Consider the following 23664-nt stretch of genomic DNA (forward strand, 5'->3'; position numbering starts at 1 on the left):
AATTGCTTTGAAAAATGTTAAATTAAAATGGAAAAAATGAAATAATGGAATCTTCAAACTATACAGAACCATTTTTTGGCATACCTTGCCTGGGAAAAGGAAGATCGAACCTATCTCTCTGTGTTTGGCTGGGAGTCCCAAAAATGCTGGAGCAAGTGTTCTGGTTCAGGCTCACCTCTGCCTCTACAGAATGATTCTCATATGCTTTCAGCCATGTTTAGACACACACCTTACCAATCCTTTCCCATCTGTTTTTGTCTTGCTGCCTCAATTCTCTGTTCTCATCCTGATGCTTGGAAGTCTTTCCCCTATCTTTCACCCAAGGATGCCAATTTCCTCCACCCATTACAGACTTCCCATACAAGCAAATCTCTGTCTCACAGGTAGCTGTAGTACAGAAACACATCCCCTGATGCACCTAGGTCAACATGCCTCCTTCTAGCACTCCTTGAGACCCTCTCCCAGAAACACTTCCCAAAGCAGCTGCCAGTGAGGATGGGGCTGCAGGTGGCATGGGACATCCAACAGCACCTCTTCCTTTTGGCACTGGCTCAAATGAGGTGCTCATGTCTGACACACTAACAGAGCATCAAACCTGCAGTACTGGTACTCTCTACTTTGAAGCATCCACAAATCGTCCACAGCTACAGTCTGGCCCAGCACTCCCCTTTATTCTCCCCATCCTCTAGCTGCTTCAGCCTCTCCTCTGTTCCCATTCTTGTCCTGCACCTCCATGGCATTTTTTAGGGCATTCAAAGCAGCTCACTCTTTTCCTCCCTTGGAAGGGGGATGTTATGGCCTGGAACACTGATCATCATTGAACACCCTGTTTACCTCATCCTTTATTCCTGCAACAGGAGTCTATCTGGTCCCTGCAGCCAGAACCTGCTACTGGAAAAACATGTATTGGCTCTGGCAGCTCAGGACAAGTACTTTTGGTGAAGTTAGCAGCCAAGTTTCTATCATGTGTGTGGGAAGTACTCTAAATCTTATAACTTAGTCAAATTGTCACTGTTCAAGGGGTGGCAAAAGCCACAGTCTGGTACAAGACTAGGCTGTGTTCCCTTCCAAAATATAAAGACCCCATTCTAGCATATGGAAAGACTATAGATTCTCGTTGGAAGAATATATGCTGCTGCTTTTTACTTTTTGCACAGACAAAACAACCCCTTGTCATCTTCTCCTTCCAGCTACACCCCCCGCCCCCCAGAAAACCCAGCTGTTATCTGATTCCATAAAAATTCAGCTTCAGCACACTTCCTACATAGGCATATTCAACCCAAATGGTTGAAGGCTGATTATCAACATGTGGAAACACAGTTTTCCAGCGGAGGTCAGGCCAGCAGCTCCCCAGGCACAAGTGGCACAGCCTGTTTCCATAGCTTTCCCCCTCCCTACCCTATGGGATTGCATTCTCCCTCGTCCAGCAGGTTGCTCCTGGCACCTGTCGGATGAGCACTCCTTAACAACAACCACAACACCTTTGAGGGTTCAGCCTGGCACGCACACAGTACCCCTGCATGTGCTCCAGATTAAGCTGTAGTCAGCTTAATGAGAGACTTAATTGATGAGTGCTACTTCCTTCACTTGTCCATTAAGATAAGCACAGCACATGGACATTTCAACCCATCAAATAAGAGAAAATGCATTAATTTTGGTTTTCTTAGAGCTGTTAATAAATCTGACACTGTCTGGCAGTTTTCTTCATTTCCTACCATTTGACAGATACTGTGATCACAAGTTACAGAAGATGTTTTTCCTCTGAAATTATCACTCTGGTAATACAAGCCAGGAGGAAACTTTATCAAGATACCAAGAAGCTGGGTATCGGTTTTATTTTTAACTTTATGTGGCTGATTTGTGAATATCTCAATGTGATAAAAAAATAAATTCCATCCAGTACTATTAAAAATAATACACACACACACACACACAGAGACACATTACAAATGACTGTATTACAGCAAATAATCACACTGTGTATTTATCAGTAAGAGCCAGTATTCCTCTCATATAATCAGCCTGACTCTACTTAGACCCCTTTACTGTAAGAGCTCCTGCAACTGTTTTCTTCCTCTTTCTCTCTCACAAATTGACATTTGTATGGAATCAAGAAAAATCTTCCTTAATAATTTTTCATTACTAATGGCTTTTTTTGGTATGTGTATTTGAGAGGAGGGAAGGCAAAGGGCAGGAAAAAGGAGCTTTAAGTGCTCTGCAAATTATCCTCCTGAATCTGGGCCTCATAAATCCTATCAAATGTTATATTTCATCAATAGGCTGGAAAAGCTTTTTTCTCTGCAATGATGAAGCCTGAGTTTAAAATTTATGGTTTCATTTTAGAAATGGACTATAAAAAGAGTCTGACTTGGCTGTCCATCAACTGCAGCTGACATTAGCAAGTTAGGTGTGGACTTTCAAAGTGTGATATGTATTTTTTATTTATTATACAGGTACATACACGTATATGTACACATATATGAGGACATGTATATCACTGTGGGTATGTGCATGCATAAATACACAGCTAGATTACAAAAAAAAAAGGTCTTAAAAACACATTTTTCAATGCAAAAGGATCTGAGATATTCAGCAGATTAGATTGCAAAGTGATATAAGTGTCCAGAACAGAGTTGGCTCAAGGACCTGAAGCAACACAAGCAAATTGCATTTTGCTGCACAAATGATCGAGATAAAGTAGTTTAATTTGTTCTCATTCATGGGGTGGCAAAATGCAATTCAGCAACGGCAGAGTAAGGTTCATAGGGAAGCAGGGAAGATTCCAACAGGCGGTGAGGAGAAAAGGGGAGGAGGGCAGGCAAGGACCAAAAGGTTTTACGCAGGGGAAGACAATTAGCAAAGGACTGATAGATGGGGGAAGAGTGGGTGCAGAGCTTCTGCACCTGTAATACATGAAAAGGGCAGGAAGGAGACAGCCTCTCCCATCTCCATGCAACTCTCTGTCCCTCCTGCCTTCTTCCTCTTTTTCCAAGCTCTGGAAACAATTCTGACTGCCAAAGAGCTGCTCCTACTTGCTCCCCTGCACTGCCAGAGGTAGGAGAGCACTGAGATTATGGCTCCTATTCCTGTTGTTGCCACCACTGACAGGAGCCATGTGGGTGCCACAGCTGTCCTCTACAAGCCCAAAAGCTTCCTCTGGCAGCCACAACAGCATCTTCCTCAGATGGAGGTGGAGGCAATCTGTGCATGCTGCCGAAACACCCACTCCTCTCCTCCCTTACCATCAGAGCTGGAGGTCTGTGGCCAGTGATTACTACTTAGTTCTACCTATGCTGAAAGGCAGCCTCAGAGACAACACTTCCAATAGAAGCATTACCGCTCCACAAAACCCTCATAATTGTAAAAGGAAACCACATTTAAAATAAAAGTCAAATAAATAAAGCAATATAACTGCAGTTGGAGAAAGTGAAGTTTCCTTCTGAATGTAGGGGAGCCCATTTCCCTCCATCTGCTACTAAAAAATGTCATTTTGTAACTCAAAGAATTAATGATGGATTATGTGAAAACAGCAAATCAGATCATGCTGTTGAGGCATTATATGAACTAAACAGAAGAGCAGTTAATCTAAATCGCATGTGGGATGGTTATTATTGTGTGCTGCCATCATTGCTGCTGAGTCTGGCTGTAATATTGGTTTTGGTGGCAACACATGGAAAAACCTGAATGTCCTGTTCCTCATTATAAAATGAGGAGAAATCTCACTCTGGGGAACATGGTCAAAGCTGACAAGTGAGCACTGCAGAAAAGGCTGGGCGGGGGCTGTGGTTAATGGCAAAGGTACTCCGAGTCAACACTAAGAAAACAAATACCATCTTCCACCACCTCTATTTTGTAACACGAACAAGACAAATAAATAAAACAATGCATCATCATACTCAGGACACTTGTATACTGTGGCTTCAGATCACCACTGAAACTCCCTGTTGAGAGGATGTTTGGCAAGGCTCCTGTCAGCAGCACAGCCAGGGCCAGTGGACGGAGGCACCGCAGGGCACGGCCCCCGCTCAGCTCCTGCTGCAGGGCTGCTGACTGTGCAGGGGACCTGGCTCTGCTCACCTTGCACAGACATGCACAAAGCCAGGGATAATCACTGACGTGGTGTTATCCAGCAGGGAAGCAGGGAGAGGGAGTATCACGCATCCGCATTTTGCCAATCAGAATGTGTTCTGCTTCTAGTGCTAAGTTTCCACTGTTAATACATAAAATACACTGTTCTTTCACCAATTTATGGAAATGAGAGGACTTGAGATGGCCTGTATTTCCAAAAAAGGTATTTGTGTTAGGGAAGGGTAACTTTATCAAACCTTGATCTACAGACGGCCTGTCTCTGGAATTGCACATTTTCTACTGAAAGGTGGTATACAGTTGTGTCACATCACATAAGCAGAAAATCTTGAACTTCTTTAGATTCATAGAAGTTAACCCCATTCAACAATGACACCCAGGACACTAAACCAATACTGACATGGTAGCATTTTTGAACACAAATGCACTCATCCCACCACAGATCAAGAATATTTCTAGCAGTTTATTATTTCCATAGTTTCCCTGCATGTTTCTCCTTTAAGGTTTCAAAATAACCAAGAAATTCAACTTTCCCTGAAACTCCTGAAAATTTTCCAACCTGAGTTAACTCTTCTACACAGACACATATTTCTGCCATTCTGCAAGAGAATGTCCTGTAACTGTTCAAATCCTTAATTTTTTCTCTTCTAAAATCTTTTAATCTGCTTTTCCCCTCCCCCCAAAGGATGTTTTTAGTTTTGGTTTTCTTTCTTCTTTCCTTGTCTCCTTATTTCCTCATCTCTTCCCTGAGACCCCAGGGGTTTTAAAATTTTTTTTACATTTATTTGTTTTTTTTTTTTTTTTCCTTGAGCTCTTGTGAAACTTTGACCTGCTTACAGAGAGAAACTCACAGAGCTTAAGGGCTAATGTTTTACCCCCTACTCACCATTGTGGATCTGGCTGCAGTCATCAGTAACTAGAATTCATCATCATCAATGGATTTTCAGTGACAGGCACTGTATTTGCTCAGATAATGGCCCCATATATTGCCTTTGAAATGAGGGTGTGACCACTGCTTAGGATATTCTCAGGAGTCAGTAAATGGCACTGCTGCAGGACATGTTTCCTTCATGTTTTGAAAGCAGAGCTGCAGAAAAACAAGCTTTGAGGTTTTGGGGTGTTTTGTATGGTACAGTGCTCTCAGGCACATCAGTATTAACTGAAAAACATCACCCTGGGACTGGAGCAGGCCACTCACCAGCTGGTTTGGACCACAGGAGAAGAACCCGCAGAGGCTTCCTCTGAAACTCTCCTTGCAATAGGTTCTGAACAGATTTCTAATCAATAGACAGCCCTGTTCTCACACACAGCAGAACAATGGAACCGGTAAAAGCAGGAGGGGGGACACAAGATAAAATGGAAACACCACTGGTCCACAGCATGCCTGACTATGACACTTGATGTTTTAGGAAGGAGGCAAGTGTAACGTGCCCTCACAGGCTGCAAAGACAAATTCAGAGTTTGTGAGCCTCAATGCTGTTTAAAGTCACTGTGGACAGAAGACACACTTTTTTATTAAGAAGAACTAACAACCTGATAGACCTACTGGACAATGGGACCAAGATGCTTTTGTGTCAGGTAATTAACTGTAAAGAGCATGCACTGAACAACAGTGAGAATGCAGATTGCAAAATTCTTACTTCCAATGTAGGATAAACATCCCCTCACTTCTCTTGTCCTCAACTTTATAAGCCTGCCAACCACCACAAATAGGGATCACAGCCTCCATTCCTGGAGCAGCAGATGAATCCAGTCCAGGTCTGTACACTTGTCCCACCGAGGGAGAAATGCAAGCTAGCCCTAGGGAAATGCTAGCTAGAGAAAGAAAGAGCACTTCCATCTGCTGCATTTTTTTCTGCAATGATCCAAGTTAAAACCCCATGGATGTGCCCTATCTCTAACTTAAGCACATTGGCCGTAAGATTTTTCCTTCCCTCATTTTTCTGCATTCAAGTATATCCTCCACTAATGCACCAAACTACCCTTTTTCCTCCCCATCTAATTCACTGCTCCCCATGGGATAGCCACTAAATTTGATTCATGAATACAGTACATTTACAGGCAAAACTGGGAGCAGAGAAACCCCCTCCCCATCACATCACTCTCCAAGGGGGAGTTTGAGACACACTGAACAAAGAAGCCACTAATCTTCTGGCGTACAGCTTAGAAATCAGAATGGGATTTCCATTCTGTATCTCTCGCTCCATTACAGAAGATATGGTCCTTAAAACAGGCAATACGCTTTGGCCAGTAACGTTTAAGGCGCTAGCTTTGAGTTTTGGTTTTCTGTAGATTCCACACCGCAGCAGGCAGCTTCCCTCCCTCCAGTCCTGCCCCCCAAACCCCAGCTGCAGAGTGAAAACACCTAAAGCATTCAGGCAGCTGCAGAAAATGCAGGACTCTGGCTCTTGGGCCTCATCTTTGTCACATCCATCTGGATTTGACAAAGTCATGCTTATCAGTTAGATCAGCAGATAGTCTCCTAGCTGTGTTGTGGTGCAGAATTAGGTCAGAAGAGCATTCTGCCAGCTTGTGTTTTGCTGTTTAATCCGGCATAAGTAGCTGTGGAGACAGCAATAAAGGACATCTCATCACACTAACCAAATTCTTCACCGCCCCTAATCCTTGGTTGGTCAATTTTCCAACCTTGTGAGGAAAATGGAGTAAGAACCACACGTTACTACTATTTAACTGCCTATTCCAAGAGCATAAATTTTTGAGAATACAAGTGAGGCCAGGAGGCAAGTTTATTTTATGAAAATATATCACGTTCGAAGGCAAATGGAATGTTATGAAAATAAAGTCTGAAGAATAGTAGTTCTCAAGTTTTAAGCCGTCTTCTTCTGTGATGCCATAGCTGGGTCTTCCAGCCGGCCTCAGCAGATGGCCACGTTGGCCACCATCAGAATGGCAGTCTGGAAACAAATGCCCTACAGCCTTGCCTAAGCATCTTGGCTGGAATACACTCTGAGGCAGCAGTTCTGTACTCACAACTCAAAGATATTCCCAGTGCACTTGCTTAAGAATTCTTGAAATTTGTGAAGAGATTAAAGCCAAACTTCTGGTCCAGGAGAGGTCAGGGAAAATAACAGAATGTTGGCTACTAGCTTTTAAATGGTAATTGTCACTATTCACACTAAAAACAACCCCTCCCCACACCAGCACACAGTATGAAAATCTGCTCAAAAATAGTAATCATAAAGGGAAAAAAAAAGGAATTTTCTCTTAAATAGTAGGTAAGTTCAGCAGCAATGTATTTCAGCAGCTATATAGAATTTTTTGTTTCATGGAAGCTGTACAACCATTCCTCCTCTTACATACAACTGTGCAAATCAGTGTGTTAGTGATGCTTTTGCAAAGAGGGTTTGACAACAATAGAGAGTCCCCAGCCTGCTAAATAAGAAGTGACAACTCCATTTGAAAGCTGTCTCTGGATGTGTTTTATGTGCAGAAATTATCTGTGACAGTTCAGATCAAAATAGAGTTTTCATTTCATGTGGGAGGTAAATGGACGATAGAATAGGTTACTTTAAATGCTGCAGTCTAGTCCAATTAATGTTTCAGATTTTTCTGTATTCTGTGCACTAAACTTTGGGGTAAAAAAAAAAAAGTAAAAATCATTTTGTCAATAGCATGATGCTATTAAAGAACAGGCTAAAGAACAGGCCAAAAGGTAATAAAAGTGGTTAACAAAAACAGTCATGCAGATGTATGGCAGAAATGCAGAAGTTACAGTAACCTGGCTGTGAAACTAATAAGTATAAAACAGAAAAGAAAATATCACTTCATTCTTCCAGGGAGAACCACAGAGGGGAATCAATTCTGATTTCCCATCTCAATCAGCAGAGATTTTGCCGTTTACTTTGATGGAAACAGGACTTGCATATCAGTTTTGTCTCTGAGCAGCAGACACAAATCCACCTGCTATCATTTGCTTTTCAGATTGTGCAACATAAATTTACAATTTCTGGTGTATGTAAGTATACAAATGACATAATTTGTGCTCTAAAAAGATGTCAAATCCAAGGTGTTCACATTTGTTACCTGTAAATCAATCAGTTTTTCTCTGACCCATTTTAAAGAAACATGTTTTCTTAAAGGTTTGGACCTGCTGCTGTGTTAATGAAGCACACAGCGGCCATGGCGGGAACTGTGCTGATATAGTAGTGCCTGTAGCTTTCTAACTATCTTTTTCAAAGTTGGTGGGGAAAGCAGTACTTCTAGCATGGCTTTTTAGATGTAAGCATGAAGTACTGTTAGCAGAAAAGGTATGGACCCAAAAGTGAATGATCTCATCCCAAACAAGGGCCCACAATTCTTATATAATCTATTTTGTTTATGCCATGCTTTAAACAATGCATATTTTGATCTTTTCTGAGAAACAGCATTTTTCTTGGCACAATTTTCAATTTCCACCCACTTGGAAGAGCAGGTGTCTTTGTGTATCATTGCTCAAGCCTGGGAATAAAGAAAACATTTTAAAAAACATGTTAAAATTGTTGTCCTAAAGTCAAGGGACATTAATTTAAGGTTTCATGGGCATTGAAGAAGAACAAACCACTCACTTTAAATGCACTGAGCTAGTAGAAACACTAACTGAGACAAAGCATTCAAAAGATACGAGACCTCAGTATCTAGCGGCCAAAGACTGAACACTGGTAATCTTATTCCACGGAGATGAGTTTTAATACAAAAGAGAAATTAACATCTATCTATGCACTAGAGTCTGGAAAAGAAAAACAACAGAACAATGAAGCTGCTCAGACATCTGGTATATTTTCCACAGCTAATAGTAATGAGATAGTGGGCAGAGTGCAGATTAAAGGCAAAAAGGTATGAAAGATCACTTATTTCAGGAGCCACACAGACACAGAAAAAATAGCAGTAGTCAGACGAACAAGTCTAAATTTTGGGAGGGATTCTCAAGCCCTTATCACGTTTAGACTGATAATATATTTGTCACAGCATTCAAAAAAAGAGAATGAGACTTCTGCCTATTCACTTTTGGAGCCAGAATATGTCACTAAGAGCACGAGACTTTTCAAGCTCTGTAGTAAGGAGGTCAAAGCATCACCACCGATGCAGACAGTGGTATTTACAGAGAAAAGGAGGAAAAGATCAATCCCTTCCCCCTGTCCCCTTTACTCTCCCTTTCTGAAGCAGCTGCTGCTTAAACATTGCCATCGTATACAGAGGCACAAAATAATTGCCTCTTGGTTTCTTTTAGTTTTTTTTTTTTTCTTTTTTTCTTTTTTTTTTTTTTTTTTTTGAATCAGGAACAGCAGAAGATGTTAAAGGAAGAAAACACCTTATTCAGGTGAAGGACTGCAGAATGCTTGTCTTTTGTGTACTACCGATCAATTACAATTAGAAACAGGTTTATTGCTCTGATGCTGTTCCCCAACCCTCCTCCACAACCTCACACCCTTTGCCACCTTATGGAAGTTTCTGCTGACATGTAAAGCAGGGACTGCAGCCAGAGAAGGCCTCCTCTGACATTACCCGAGAGCAGAGCAGAAGCAGCCCGGGTCCCCTGGTCTGCAGCAGATTTCCAGCCCACAAGTGCTCAGTTAAAGCAATCCTTTCAGACAGTTATTGAGCGCAATGGTGACTCAGGCATGGAGAATAGTTGCCCCCTCCCTGCCTCTCCACAAGACCCACCATGTTTCATTGTGCTTCCATTCCTCTGAAGATGTCTTGCTGCTTACTTTTCAATTACCAGGCCATGTGCAACACTTGCATTAGAAACATGTTCCACGCATAAACTTACATGTCAGTCTCATAATAATTGTTTTATATGCATTTATGTAAATACTATAATGATAATTTACAGTTTATTCCCATTTACAAGGTAATAACCATATGCAGGACTAAGTAGGCATCTAAGCCTAAGGGCAGAAGTGTTTGTAACAGATAAACTCCATGGCTGAAGGACATGTTCCGGCTAATACTGGTTTGAGAAGAAATGCCCCTAAGATACTATTATGCTGAAAATTTTTATTTAAGATTAGAATTAAGTGATTGAAGGCATTAAATCATAAATATGGGTCAAAGACTGAATGATGTTTGAAATTTTAAAACATTAGCTGTCACTTTCTTGTTCCTCCTTACTGCTACCAAGTCACTGGAGGGAGGGGGCTAACAACCACCCAGAGTGCATGTTCAACAGAGCACTGTGATGCTGCACAACTGTCACACTGACCTGCTGGTACACAGGTAGGAAACTGGAGAGAAACAAGAAGGAGAAAATAAATTAAAAGAACATTTATTGCTCTACAAGCACGTTGTATTTATTGCAGTTTTAGCACTTTCTAGCGGTATCTCACACTCATTCCTCTTGCATGCATTTAATTGTGGGCTGTTTTTCTGTTTTTCTCCAGTTTAGTGGAAGGGAAAAATGAAGGCAGCTACCTGTTTTGAAGGCAACTGAAGAGTATAAAATCTTTCATGCAATCACCCTCCACTGCTTTCTAAAAATGGCCTCCAGACATCAAGGACAAGTTAGTGATAAAAAGAGAGAACCAGTGTGGCTATCTGAAACAACACGATTTTCTCACGTCTCTCTGTCCTAATGAAAGACCTCTCAGGTGCAGACCACGATGTAGATGAAGACAAGTTGTTTCTTTCATTTTCTATGAGAGTCTAACATGACTCTCCACAAAGCAGTCACAATTCTCTTAGACCATCCCAAGATCAATACTGATACCTTGATCAATGTCAACAAATGCCCTGCTGCTGCATGACCTGCCAGAGAAACAGCTCCTTAGCCACAGTACACGTGGGCTCCAGATGGTGCCAGGCCCCCTCGTGGGACTGCAAGGGCAGTCACAGAGGTTCAGAGTGTATATACCAACTTAACTACATCACAAGACTGGTGCTGATGAAACAATAAACTATTTCTTGGCTTACTATGACCCCTTGGATTACTGTCTGTGCCAGTGGATTTGTGATCATGGATTGAAAAACAGCACGTTTTAGAGTTTGTCATCGACTGTACACTCTGCACAGCTGTCAGACAATAATCACAATTATTGTCTTTTTATTCAGCATCCTGTTGCCTATTAAGCCATTTCCATCACATCTCATCATTCTTCCCAATATTTCTGCTAGCACAATATTGAGTGATTTTCAGCTTTTCAAACAACATCAGTTTTTACAGTTTTCTGCTAATCAAAAGATCTAGTCCATGCTTTTGCCTATACTGTCTGTCAACAGTGCTGCCAACTAAGTGCCTGGGTAACTATTTGCCCCTGGCATCTTGACACAAACAGGGAACAAGGTCATGGATAATTTTTAGGAGCAGTTGTTTTATCCTGCAATTAGATGCTTGAAACTTCCACGAGAAGATTCCCACTGATCCATTCTGAAGTCAGAGCTGTGGCCCCCTTAGACCTTTTATATCTTATTATGCTGCAATTAGCAGTAAAATCTTAAAGATCTGCTGGTGTAAACTCCAGGTGAACTGTGACTGCCGAAAAATCTGTATAGTAAGAATTCCCTACATCTTATGGATACATAGAGACCACAACGATTTCCACTGTGAGGCTTCCACTACAGTTAAGCTGTATGAGTACCACACAGTGCTGAGCTTTGTCTCACGAGCAAAGCAAAAACCTTATGGACACGATCAGCCATGCTGGAAAACCCAACCAGAGATCCCGCATTGTTCCTGGCGGCAGCAGAACCTGGCAGTGCTGGTGGGTCTGAGGAGCACCGCACAGCTCCCTGTGCTGCAGCCTTCTCACCTGGTGTAAGCAGCTTTCCTGGGGATCTAAGAAAACCAATTGAGCATTTATTTTGACAATGTTATTGCTACAATGAAAGAAAGAATCCCTTTCTCCCATTTAACAAGTAGCAGCTAGGAAAAAACCGTAGGAGAGGATTTTTCTGAAAGTCATGGTTTTGGATAGAGTGTGAGGTCTCTGAGGTCAGCAACCTAGATTCATCTCACAGTGGGCTACACAGCAAAGCTTGCACAAGGCCAAGTCACCAGGGGTTTTCTCTGAACTACTTGCATATCCAGAAGCTAGGAGATCGTATGGCAAAATGAGTATGTCAAGAAGCTAGGGGAAAAAACGGGAGATGGTTAATAAAAAGACTGGGAACTGGGCTGAGAGAAAGGGAAAACAAAAGAAAAACAAACAGTTTCTTGGCAAAGGACCTGCTGGAAGGACAAGCCTCACAACTGTGAGCAGCATAATGACCTTCTGCTTGTTTCTCTTCAATCAGGGAAATGGGACTAGGCTCACATTCATCATTTAACCAGAACTGCAGTACAGAATAAACCTAACTGAAACATACTTTTTTTTAAAAAATTTTTTTTCCACAGCTAGAGCAACTCTGCAAGGCTAATGATGGGGCCAAAGAGACTCATTCTGACAGAAGACAACCTGGAGCAATGAAAAGCTGGGTATTTTGAAAACCCTAAAGTGTATGAAATACAACAGACTGCTGGAGAGTAGTGGGGAAACAGAACCACATCCATCAGATTTAATCACGTCCTCTACACTTTAATTAAAGTAAGACTTAACAATTTTATTTAAGATTACTAAATTCTCAGAGGAAATACATTTCTCTCTCTGTACTGCTACCAGCCAACTGTTAACTTGGAAGAAGACACAGTACACAATGCTACATTCATCCATACTGTGTATCCAGTAAGGTAGACCTCTCTGATCAAAGAAAATATCTAGTTACATTGCTTGTCTGCTAAATGGAAATACCAAATGCTATTAGGGTTTGCACTTCCAGTATGGAAATGACTGGCTGATAAACAAGATTTTAACAGCTTCTCGATTAAACAGCTCAGTTTAATTAATTGTCAGCCATTAACCATTCATTTTAAATGCCACTTACAAAATCTTAATTTTGTACATTATTAGCTGGTTCACAAATAGCTAGCTATAAGCAGAAGTGGAACAGTCTTCCTCTCTCTTGGAGCTTACCAAACTTACAGACAATTCTGCTTCTTAATTAACCACACACACATATTAGCATTTAAAATTAAACGGTGTTTTGTTTAAAAAAATTGTGCAGAGAGAAGTTAGTACACACATCATTGTGCTGCTGGTTAAAGAGCAAATATGAGGTTTTGGTCAAATCACATCCTGTGCAAGAGAGAATTTAGCATCTCTTGCTCACACTAGGAAATGCATTATGGCAGGAACACATGCAAGGCCATACGATTTCATTACAGCTGCATGGACGATCTCACTTTGTCTTTATTTGTACGTTTAAGAGGATGACAACACCATCTGCATTTCACTATATCCTGTGCTATTGTCTCATCTTCCCAGTAACAGACCTGGCTTTCTCTTCAGGGACCTATCTTTTGCATTTGCAACCAAACAGCTGAAAGAATGGGACATTACCAGTAAATATGCAGAATTAATGTAAAATAATTCCATAGAATAATATATCACATAAGAAAAGACAGGGCTGGAGGGAAAAAACTCAACCTAAACCTGAATGCTTAACACAGCTGCCAAAACTCAGGCTCCTCAGCATCTGCAGCAGGACAGTCACAAGGGAGTTGTGGGAGTGCAGTATATAAAATTTTACACATCTGTCAATAAGTGAGGTGATCCAAATGCAAACCCTAGCAGGCAGGATGCACACAGGCAGATTTGTGACTATTCCTGACAGAATTTATTTCTGCTGAAGAATGCATGGCCTCAAACAAGCATGCACACATTACATGGCAGCAGCAGCAGCTTGACAACTTCCTTCTCCTTAGACATGCTCCAAAGTGCTCAGGGTCACCTGAGTTCCATGAAATCTGGGGTTTTGTGAGAAGTGAATGATAGGGCTTGAGTGCCAAAGTTGGAAGATTTGGACGAGGGGTTCCTGGGAAAAAGCAGAGTGAACTCTAAACATTAAGTAATTTTGCTTGAATGCTACCCAGAAATTTTTTTTTTTTTTCCAGATAGGTGGGGAATAAACTCAAGGCTTGTTTAAACATGTCTTCTCAGGCAGTCCAGTTACTCAGCATTTCCCCTGATTGGCACAGTGAGTAGGCAGCACCCATGCACCTTTCTGAGGGAGAAAACTGCCAGTAGTATTAGGAGCAAAACACACAATACAAGTCTAACTCCAGTGTCACAGCCTACACTGGAACTGGTGGCCAAAGGGCTACCCTGCTTCCATGAGCAGGACAGCTCTACTGAGAGGCCCCAGAAATCATGGAACCTCTGCTGGACTGCCAATGCCAGCCTGAATTTAACTCTTGTCAGAAATCTATCAGCCAGGACAGACAATAAGTTGCCAAACACTAAGTTTTTGGTTTTAACATTATGGGAAGCAGTGACCAGAGGGCAGCCAGCGGTTCAGAAAGCCCTGTGGTATGCTTCAGAAAGAATAAATTCCAGAGGAATCAGAGGAGTCTCGGGATGTAGAGTAATACAAGACAAAGAAAAAGCACAGAGGATTTTAGGATACCAAGCAGAAGAGGCTTTATGGTAAGAGAGACTACATACCTTGCTTGCATTTGTATATCAAAATATTGATATAATATTTTGTAAATCAAAATATTCCAATGCATGATCATATTTCTCTTTCCACAGCAATGCAAGGTACAGTGGCAAAGGGCACGTAGATATTACATAGCCTCATTCAATTTCCACCTTGCCTCCATGATATCTGTCTCAAAGAATAATCTTCCCTGAGTAAAGGACCATCCATTCCTAGAACAGTGGACTGCTTTTATGCTAGTCTGTGATGAAAGGTATTGTAAATGGATGCACAATCAGCAATGACCAAAGAGTTCTGAACTGAGAACAAGAAAACTTCAGGTTCTGGCATTTGAGACACACAGGGCCAAGGGCCACACCGGGCAACCCCAGCTCACCTTTCTTCAACAAATGCTTTTCTGTTGAAAGTCCTTTTGCAGCTCAGGATTCCTATGGCCTTGGATTGTGCAGGATGGGAGTGGCCCATACCTGCCCTAAAGACAAGCGTTTAGCCTTTTAGTAAAAAATGCTCTTTTTGCTAAATTTCAAAACTCTGGACCCTTTTATACCCTCCTCTTGTGCTCACACACTGCTTACATTTGGCATTTGGTTCCTCAGGACATGAACAACAAATTCTTCCTTTGATCCTTTAGAGGGAGAGGCAGGCTGCTCAGCATCTCTCTCCGTCTCTCTTGACTCAGGCCAGCTCTGAGAGTGAGACGTGAGGGACACAGAGGTATGGGTTTCATTTTCCCATTTTTAACTTTGCATATTGCTAGACTGAGCATTCTGAAAAACTGCAAGTTGCCAAAAGGAAACTTTCATCCTGAAACAAGGAAGATCTATTTTTCAATTAATTAATTAACATTACAGAAATTAAGATCTTGCACAGTGGGCCTCCAAACAGCATCTCCAAAAAAAAAAAAAAAAAAAAAAAGCTGGATCAGACTTTGGTGCTTTGGACTTTACTCCTACGTAATAAAACAGAGGGTTTTTTTTTATTTTTATTGGTGTTTTTTTTAAACTGCAACAAGATACAGCTCTGAATCTATTCTTGCTAAACAAAGGAAAACTGTATTAGTTTTTGTCAGACCAGCACTTTGAAATTCCCCAAGATAAGCCATATAAATAAGTGAAGAATTATACTTGGCAATGAGTTTGGCATCAGACTTCAAGTGTTTCATAGTTCTGGGCTGAGAAAATAAGTTGAGCAAAGTCTCTAGAACCTTTCCAGAGATGTACTTGGGGTGTTTGGATATACTTGACAGCACCATCTTCACGGGAAGAAAAAAGACGAAATTGTTTATTCGAAATGTGAGAAAGGGTTTCACCGTGTGACATGCCTGACATTTAAGTGATAATAGTGTTGTGCATCTGCTCTTTTGGCTTTGGTCTGACACCTAGGCTCTGCCACAGAGCAACTTAGCACTGTCATGGCACAGCCTTGATGACTAAACTCAGAGATGTGACTTACCACCCATTGCAGGAACATATGGGCCACAGATCACTCAGCCTCTGCTGCAGGCTCGGAAATGCACAGCGTCTCCAGCAAAGACCCTGTGAGTTCCCCAGCTGCACAAGGTGGCTGTGCAGGCTGCACCATCCTTAGGGATGCCATTTGCATTACAGAAAATTGTGGCTAATTAGAAATAAACAGAAAAATGCTTGATTTACAAAGAAATGTGTGATTTTGCCAGCTAATTTTTTTCCCACTCTAACTTAGCATTCACAGAATACACCGATCATGCTAATGCTTTCGCTATATTCATTAATAAGGACAATTTACATTTATATAGCACCTTTCTTGGTTAAGAATTCCAAAGCTTTCAGCAAAATGTACACAAAAAATTACTTCTATTTCGCTGAATATAGTCATCGTTGGGATGAAAATCAACAATTGTGAAGCAGTGCAGAAGAACATTACACAACAGTTGTAAATAAGACACAAACCAAAGCCCCCAAAAACCCAAAGCAAAAAACCCCTGAGATGCCAGATGCAAGTGGAGGTAAATGGGATCTTAGTGCACAAACAGCAAGGTGAAGCAGGTCTGTGTGTACCCTGAGGAGCAGTGTTGGAGGCAGCAAACATACTTCATAATGATTAAAGCAAGAGAGCCCTGCATGCGCAGCCTGTTGCTTTCCTGCACAGAGGGACATTCTCAGCTTAAATTGTGAGTCTACAGCGAAGAACGAACCAGGAATATGCAATGGGTTCTAGCGATGAGAGAAGGGAAAGTAAGTGTACGCAAAATGTGAACAGCTCGTTTCTGACCACTAAGCTTCATACTTTACAAATGGCCTCCTCCTCTCTAGAAGGCATTAATTAGGCTAATACATTATTCTGGAAAAATAACATAAAATAAAAATTAACTTTTTGTTTCAAACAATGAGTTTTAATTCTCAGTCATAATGATACATAACTGGAGTTCTCAGACTGAAATGAAGTAATCTATTCTCTCTGTGTCCAAATCCTCCTTCTATTCCTAGCCCCATTTACTTTAGTCACTGATCAAGTTTCTATGCACTATATTACACCTCAAGAGTCATGTGTGGGAGAAAAAACCATCCATCTAAAATAAAATTAATAGCAAAACTTTGAGGGAAAGCATGCACATGCTAGCAAGAGCAAAGCATAAGTGTTTACATGACCAATGTATTGATAAATGTTCAGCCCCACAAACACAAAATAACTGTGGCTTGGCTTATAAGCATCCATTATATCCCTTTCCCATCATTTTGAGGCAGATAAGGTAGTTTTCATACTTGACCCTTGGAAGCAGATTGTTTTCTTAATTAACACATTATCCAGGGATTTTTCTTTCCACATCTCTTTCTCCTTTCAATACTCTCCCTCTAGCACAGAAAGATTTCCTTGCCTGAAGTTACCACTTTATTCAACAACTGTTGGCTGAGACCTCACGACCCACTGCATAAATTCACATAGAATTATTCATGTTTGGCACATTTCTGCTGGTGAATAACAACACCATTTTGTCTCTCAGACAAAGAAAGAACGATTCAAAAAAAGAACAAAGGCAGCCTAATAAGAATCTCACATTTCCTATTTTTTTCCTAATCTGGTTACAAGCCTGAGAAATTCGACAAAGCAAAGTTGTGGACTGTTGGTCTTTCAGTACAGACGGAACAGCCTCTCAGTGTGACTTTTGATCATGGGCTCAGCTATGAGGTAACTTTTCCTGCCTGTTCGATGTTTTGGTTTTAGTTTTTCCAACTGAGTTATCATGTTATCATGCAATTACAGCTAAATCCACACTGAAATCCAGGATCCCAATATGAAATCCAAACTTGGTTGGGACTTCAGTCTTGTCTCTATAGCAAGTCAAGAGTTCATTCACTGCAGTCAAAATCACAATACAATCAATCCACTGGAAGAAGGCAGAATGCAAGACTTGAGCATTTATTTTTTCTACAAGGAAAGACAATCTATAGGCTTCACTTCAAAACTGATGATATATTTAAAACATAAAGCTTTAAAGTCGTGTTAAAACTGAAATGACAAAGCAACTTTTGTAAGTGTCTTAGTCCAGCTGAGTTACACATGTATATGTTCATATTTGGAGGATACACACACCTGAATTTAGACACCTTCCACTGGGAATTCTCAGATCTTGGTTTATTGAGTTAGCATGAACTCAGTTACCGATCCCTTTACTATGTGTAACTTTTGTGTGACTTCAATGACAATTGCCTCAAAACCCACTAGCTGGCAAAAAGCTGGGATCACTACCTCTTATTTTATGCAGAAGGGGATGAGTTAATACTATGAAAGGAAAAAAAAAAGGCCTGTCATTATGTTTGGAACTCTACCATACTGTATTTAGGTGAGAAAGAGAGAGATACTTGGCCCATTCTCTGCTATGAACTTAGATTTATGTCAGAAGTGTTTTACTATATTTATGGTATTTGTAACAATGACTCAGTAGATGTTTTTAAAGTACTATGATGCCACAAACTGGAAACACTCCTATATCTGTGCTGACATACTTCTCCCAAATTAACTAACGAGTGTGGTATTACATGGCACGGATTGAGGCTATAGGGAGACACTACAGATTGCAATATGAACTCAAAGCACGCGCAGTTCCTGAAGTCCCCCATGTCTGTCCTCTGTCAGCTCTTCCTTTCACACAGACTTGCCCACACGCTTGTACTTTGGTTTGAAAAAGCCAGCATTGATATACTAATGCCACAAATGAAGTCTCATGTTCTTTTAGCCCTGAATTTCAGAAGCAACCAGTTTTAAAATCATCATAATGATGAGTACATCATCAACTCAAAGGAATTTTTGTTCCCCCTTTAACCCAGGAAAAAAACTTGACCATCTTTCTTTAAGGCTGGAAGCTTGACAGTAAGGATTAAAAATTGTTCTTCCCTTCCCACTTAGTTATTGGAAAGGCTGTGAAAGGCAATCAGTCTTGTGAAGCCACACTTCACAGTCTGCATGAAAATGCCATGATTCTCAGTCCTCCCCCCAAACTAATTGAAAGTGCGTAATATCACACAGCTGGGAAAATCTAAACCATAAACCATACAATATATCATGCTATCACACAAAACCTGTTACTAATAGGCACTTGATGATCTACAGGATCGAAAGGGATCTGAAAACTGAGATTATTTTTGCTGCAGGGTAAGAACTTTTCCTGATTGAAAGAAGAAAAAACACTCTTTCAGCAGTGCAGGAATTGAACTGCAGTCAGTTCATTCATTCTGTTTGTGAAATATGGACTTATCCTTAATGATTTCTGTTTGACTGCTGTCTTGCTCAGATGCTCTGGGGTTACTGCTGCAGCAAATCTTGCCTTTGGGTGAGAGGAAATTCATGGCTCTCTAGTCAGTAAATTCAATGGTTTGGGCCATCAGAACAGTCCCATGTTTGACCCCCTGCCTAGGCCCAGGCTCCCCTCCCACCAAGCTACCATTTTCTGCAATGCCAGGTGGCAATATTACCTGTCACCAGAAGTCTGTGGGTAGTGCTGCTTGTTTATTTTTGCATACAGTCCTTCCAAGTGCTCCCTCTCCATCGGTGATGAGGAAGAATCCCGCAGATAAACAAAGGTTTCTCCTACTGCTGGTGATGAGGGTCTGTAGATGCTTGCTGCGGGATAAACCTCTCGGAAGTGGTTCACTCTGGCATAGTTTGGATCCACTTCATCATCATCAATGTCAGGTCCTCCAGGGCCAGTAGAATAATCACTCAGGCCTCTCAGCTGCTTTTGCCGTAACTCCTGATGCTTTGCACCAATCCTAACAATGAAAACAAAGAATAAATAAACACTGGGATCTGCTTCGACAGTAACCATCACACAAATTTGAAACACCAACGCTGAACACAACCATACAGGGCTTTCAGAATGCTGTGAAACTAATGTCAGATAAAACACAGTCCTGCATGCAGCAATTTTGTTCTTTACCCCTGGCAATCACCTTTGTAACCAACCTTGGTCACCATACTGATGAAAAAGAATTAATGCTGAATATAATGTGGCTTTTCACAAGTGTGGATGCATGAACACACAGAGGTTTAATTCTACACCTACCTTCCACACTGCAGTGGCACATACCCAACCCAATCCCAAAACTTTTTATCTAAATTAGCCAGTAAAATTGTTACTGATCCTTGGTTACTTGACCCACCTAGATTCTCCTAAACACATTAGCTTGTGAAAAGTGGATTAAATGTGAACTCAAATGGAGAGATGGCACATTTGCCCCAAATTAAAGGACCACAATTAATTTTCTGAAGATTTAATTTTTTTAAAAAATTATTTTGGCTACATAAATGTGAAAATCACGCCTTATTATATAGGGGATGGGGACAAAGTAAAACAGCAAAGAAATTAATAGAAGTTTGACAGAAATGAATTGGTACGTATAAGTGAATTAAAGACTGTTACTGGCAGTATTCCACTGTGATAAAGCCTTAAGTGGTATTACAAAATGCTGCTGCTAATCAGGGCCATTGTGTAATCTCTTCGGAATAGTAAAACACATTCAGGTAAATTTCAAGCTAAGATGATATTCAATGATTCAACATTCCTCCTGAAGAAAAAAAAAATGTACAGCAAGACTGTGAGCTCTTCTTTTAACTGCTCAACTACTCTTCAACAGAGTGTAATTAAGTGCAGTGAGATGGATCTGGCAGAATGCTGACCATGGTATATAATAAATAGCATTTACAGAAAATAGAGGAGCATGATAGAAGAAATAAGGAACAGAAGAAAGATACAGAGATGCAATGCCTGACTGAAGTCAACATTTGCTTTTGACTGTAACTGAAAGCGCAACAGCAGTGTAGAAAGAACAGTACCTCTTGTACCATGGGAGCAAAAGTGAAAAGGGTCTGGCAGACTTGGCTATCCCAGTAAGGCTTAATGATCTCAGGACTCTGCATATTGAGAAATGAAGGTGTCCTGGAGAAAGTCTTTAAAAGGCATGGAGAAAAATGTTCCCTAGAAAAACAGATGAGCACACTGGGAGCTTCCTCTGACAGACAAGAACTACTAAGTGCAGAATGGGATTCATACTACTTACTTTGTTTCACTAGATTTGTATCATCAAAACAAATGCTAATAATTTGGAAATAATTTGTAGGTAAAAAGGTTCACAAGTAATTCTAATGAGAACAACACGCATTTCAACATTTACACTAGATGTCTATACCACTCATGCTTTCCAGTTCCACATCTCCATTAACAGTGCTAGGACATATCTAGAGGTGATGCTGGTTTTCAACACCTAAATGTAATCACACTTTACAGCAGGATGAACCTGTATAGATGATACAGTCGTGAAGGGGATGGGTGCCCACTATTCACTCTGCCTTTCCTCAGTGAAGCAGATGAGCTTTCTCCTCTCTGGTGCTCAAGTCCTGTGTGCCCCACCTTCGGTACCACATGCACTGGTTGAGCTTTCAGCACCTCAGCATAAAAAGGACATCAAACTGTTGGAGTATATCCAGAGGAGGGAAAACAGGATGATGAAAGGCCTCAAGGGTGAGACTTAGGAGGGCAGCTGAGGTCACTTGGTATGTTGGACCTGGGGAACTGTGGAGGGCTTCACCCTCAATTAGTGACCAGAAACCCCCAAACACAGAATTCAGTGCAGGAATATATCAAATGAGATACAAGTCCTGTGGCACACATGGGTACATATACACACAGTACACAGGCAGAAAAATAGGAAGACACTACATTTCAAGGAATGGTTGTATCACATGTCAGTGCAGAAGGCATGGCACAGATCTGAGATGAGTCACAGCAATTTCTCAGAAAATGATGAGCCTTCATGTTCTCTGGACCAGTACATCACTGGTCCCCCAGGTATTTGAGACTGCTTTGAAAGCAAGAGTAGTGCAGCCAGCAGCATCACGCTAATCTTGCTTTCATGTCTGATAGAACAAGTAATTTGTCCTGCTATCAATACTGGTATATTCTGCACAACAAAAGCTGGAATTAGGTCACCACAATTTTCTTTTGTTCCTGTGAATAAGCCTAGCTTCTTCAGCTTCTCCTTCTGAGCGCAATCTTCAAATGCAGCCAGTATTATAAGTCAAATCTTCTCAAAAACAATTATTTCCATTCTATATTATACAGACCAGTCAATACCCGGCTATGTGAAATTCTTTATGATCACTGTTTCATCCTATCAATACATCTATTACAATTGCATTACTATTTCTTGCTTTGTTTTTACTCTTTTGCACAAATCTATAACATTTTCTCAGTTATCTCTTTTCCATTTCAATCCAAACGTTCAAATATAGGGAAACAAACTATCAGATGGCTGTTTTTCTTTTTTTCTGTTTACCTGTCCTTTTATGCCTTTTCACATGTTTTTCACCTTTGAAATTTCTCACATTTCTCTGAAGTTTTGTATTTCCACACTGTATTTTGGCATCGTGTTTTCACACAATTTTAAAGCAATCTCATCCATAGCACATACCAGTAGGTGCCCAGGAATTCTTTACTGAGAAAAAAAAAAAACCCAAACAAAAAAACCCAAAACCCCACCCAAAAAAAGAATCTGCTGTTCTTTCTGTAACTTCTTTAATGCTCTACCAACTCTACTAAGCAGGCTACTTCTCCATATCCCACTCTAATCATTCACCATTTCTGCACCTCCCTCTGAAATTCTCCCAATCTGAAACAGCAAAATCTTTATTCCTCATACCAAGAAACCCCCTAAACCAACCAACCAACCTAAAAAACCAAAAGACTTTTGAATTAACACAACTGTAACTGTGAACAGCTCATTGAACAATTACTAGAAGACAGCTCCCAACCTGCAGCACTGGATGGGTCTGGTTAAACAACTGGTACAAATTTGTGAAGAAAGGTAAAACGTCCCTCAGCACTACGATGCTGGCAGTGAAACCAGAGCTGAGGGGTGGTACAGAACACCATCTCAACAATTTAGTGTGGCACTAAAGTTTCTACAAGCTTCCTGATGTGGGAAGGAGCAAAGAAAAATTCATACAGAATAAAGGGAAGTTACATGTATTTCCTTTTGAGTATCTTATACTAATTCTGCTTGCCCCTCTTCCACCACTGGAACACTGTGCTCTCCGGTTAAACTCCAGCACAACTGCACCAACTCCCCTTAGCTGTGTTTCTGTAAAAGCAGAGCCTTGGTAGAGAACGAGCCAGGACAAGCAACAGAAGTGCCATATCAGGAAATGCCCTTTCTTCTTTTTTCTTGTGATTCATCTTTTTCTCAATATTATCCAAACACGTATCCTACTCTAGACTTTCCCTACAACAAACATGTTGGACTCAATCTCAAAGGTCTTTTTCAACCTAGTTTATTCTGTGATTCTCTGAAATAATTTCAGAAAATATATAGTTTGATAAAAAAAAGCATATAACCCAAACAGAACTCCAGGCAACTTTCTGAAAACATGTTGCATTTGTAGAAGTCAAGTGAAGACAGAATCCATGTGCATACTGTACTGCTGGACGTGGGACACAGCATTTTGAAAACACTTCTGTATGCCTCATGTACTGTTCAGTAGCACACCCCCAGAGCTATAAATCAAAGAATGCTCTCATTTATCCTTCAAACAATCTTCCCATCTGACATATCTTCCCAAATCATACACGGTCAGTTC

At 40.9% G+C, this 23664-nt stretch overlaps 1 protein-coding gene across 2 annotated transcripts in view; it reads right to left on the reverse strand.

Annotated features, from left to right (window-relative positions):
* PARD3B (par-3 family cell polarity regulator beta) overlaps positions 1-23664 on the reverse strand; it is a 393257-nt gene that overhangs the window by 61246 nt on the left and 308347 nt on the right. For both annotated transcript variants that reach the window (XM_066189749.1, XM_066189748.1), the window contains one exon: positions 19506-19802. In XM_066189749.1, the coding sequence (XP_066045846.1) occupies positions 19506-19802 (297 nt within the window). The remainder of the gene's footprint in view (positions 1-19505; positions 19803-23664) is intronic.

The sequence above is a fragment of the Chamaea fasciata genome, unplaced genomic scaffold (assembly GCF_029207755.1).
Source record: "Chamaea fasciata isolate MVZ Bird 193981 ecotype frontalis unplaced genomic scaffold, bChaFas1.0.hap1 SCAF_8, whole genome shotgun sequence".
In the NCBI taxonomy this organism is placed as follows: Eukaryota; Metazoa; Chordata; class Aves; order Passeriformes; family Sylviidae; genus Chamaea; species Chamaea fasciata.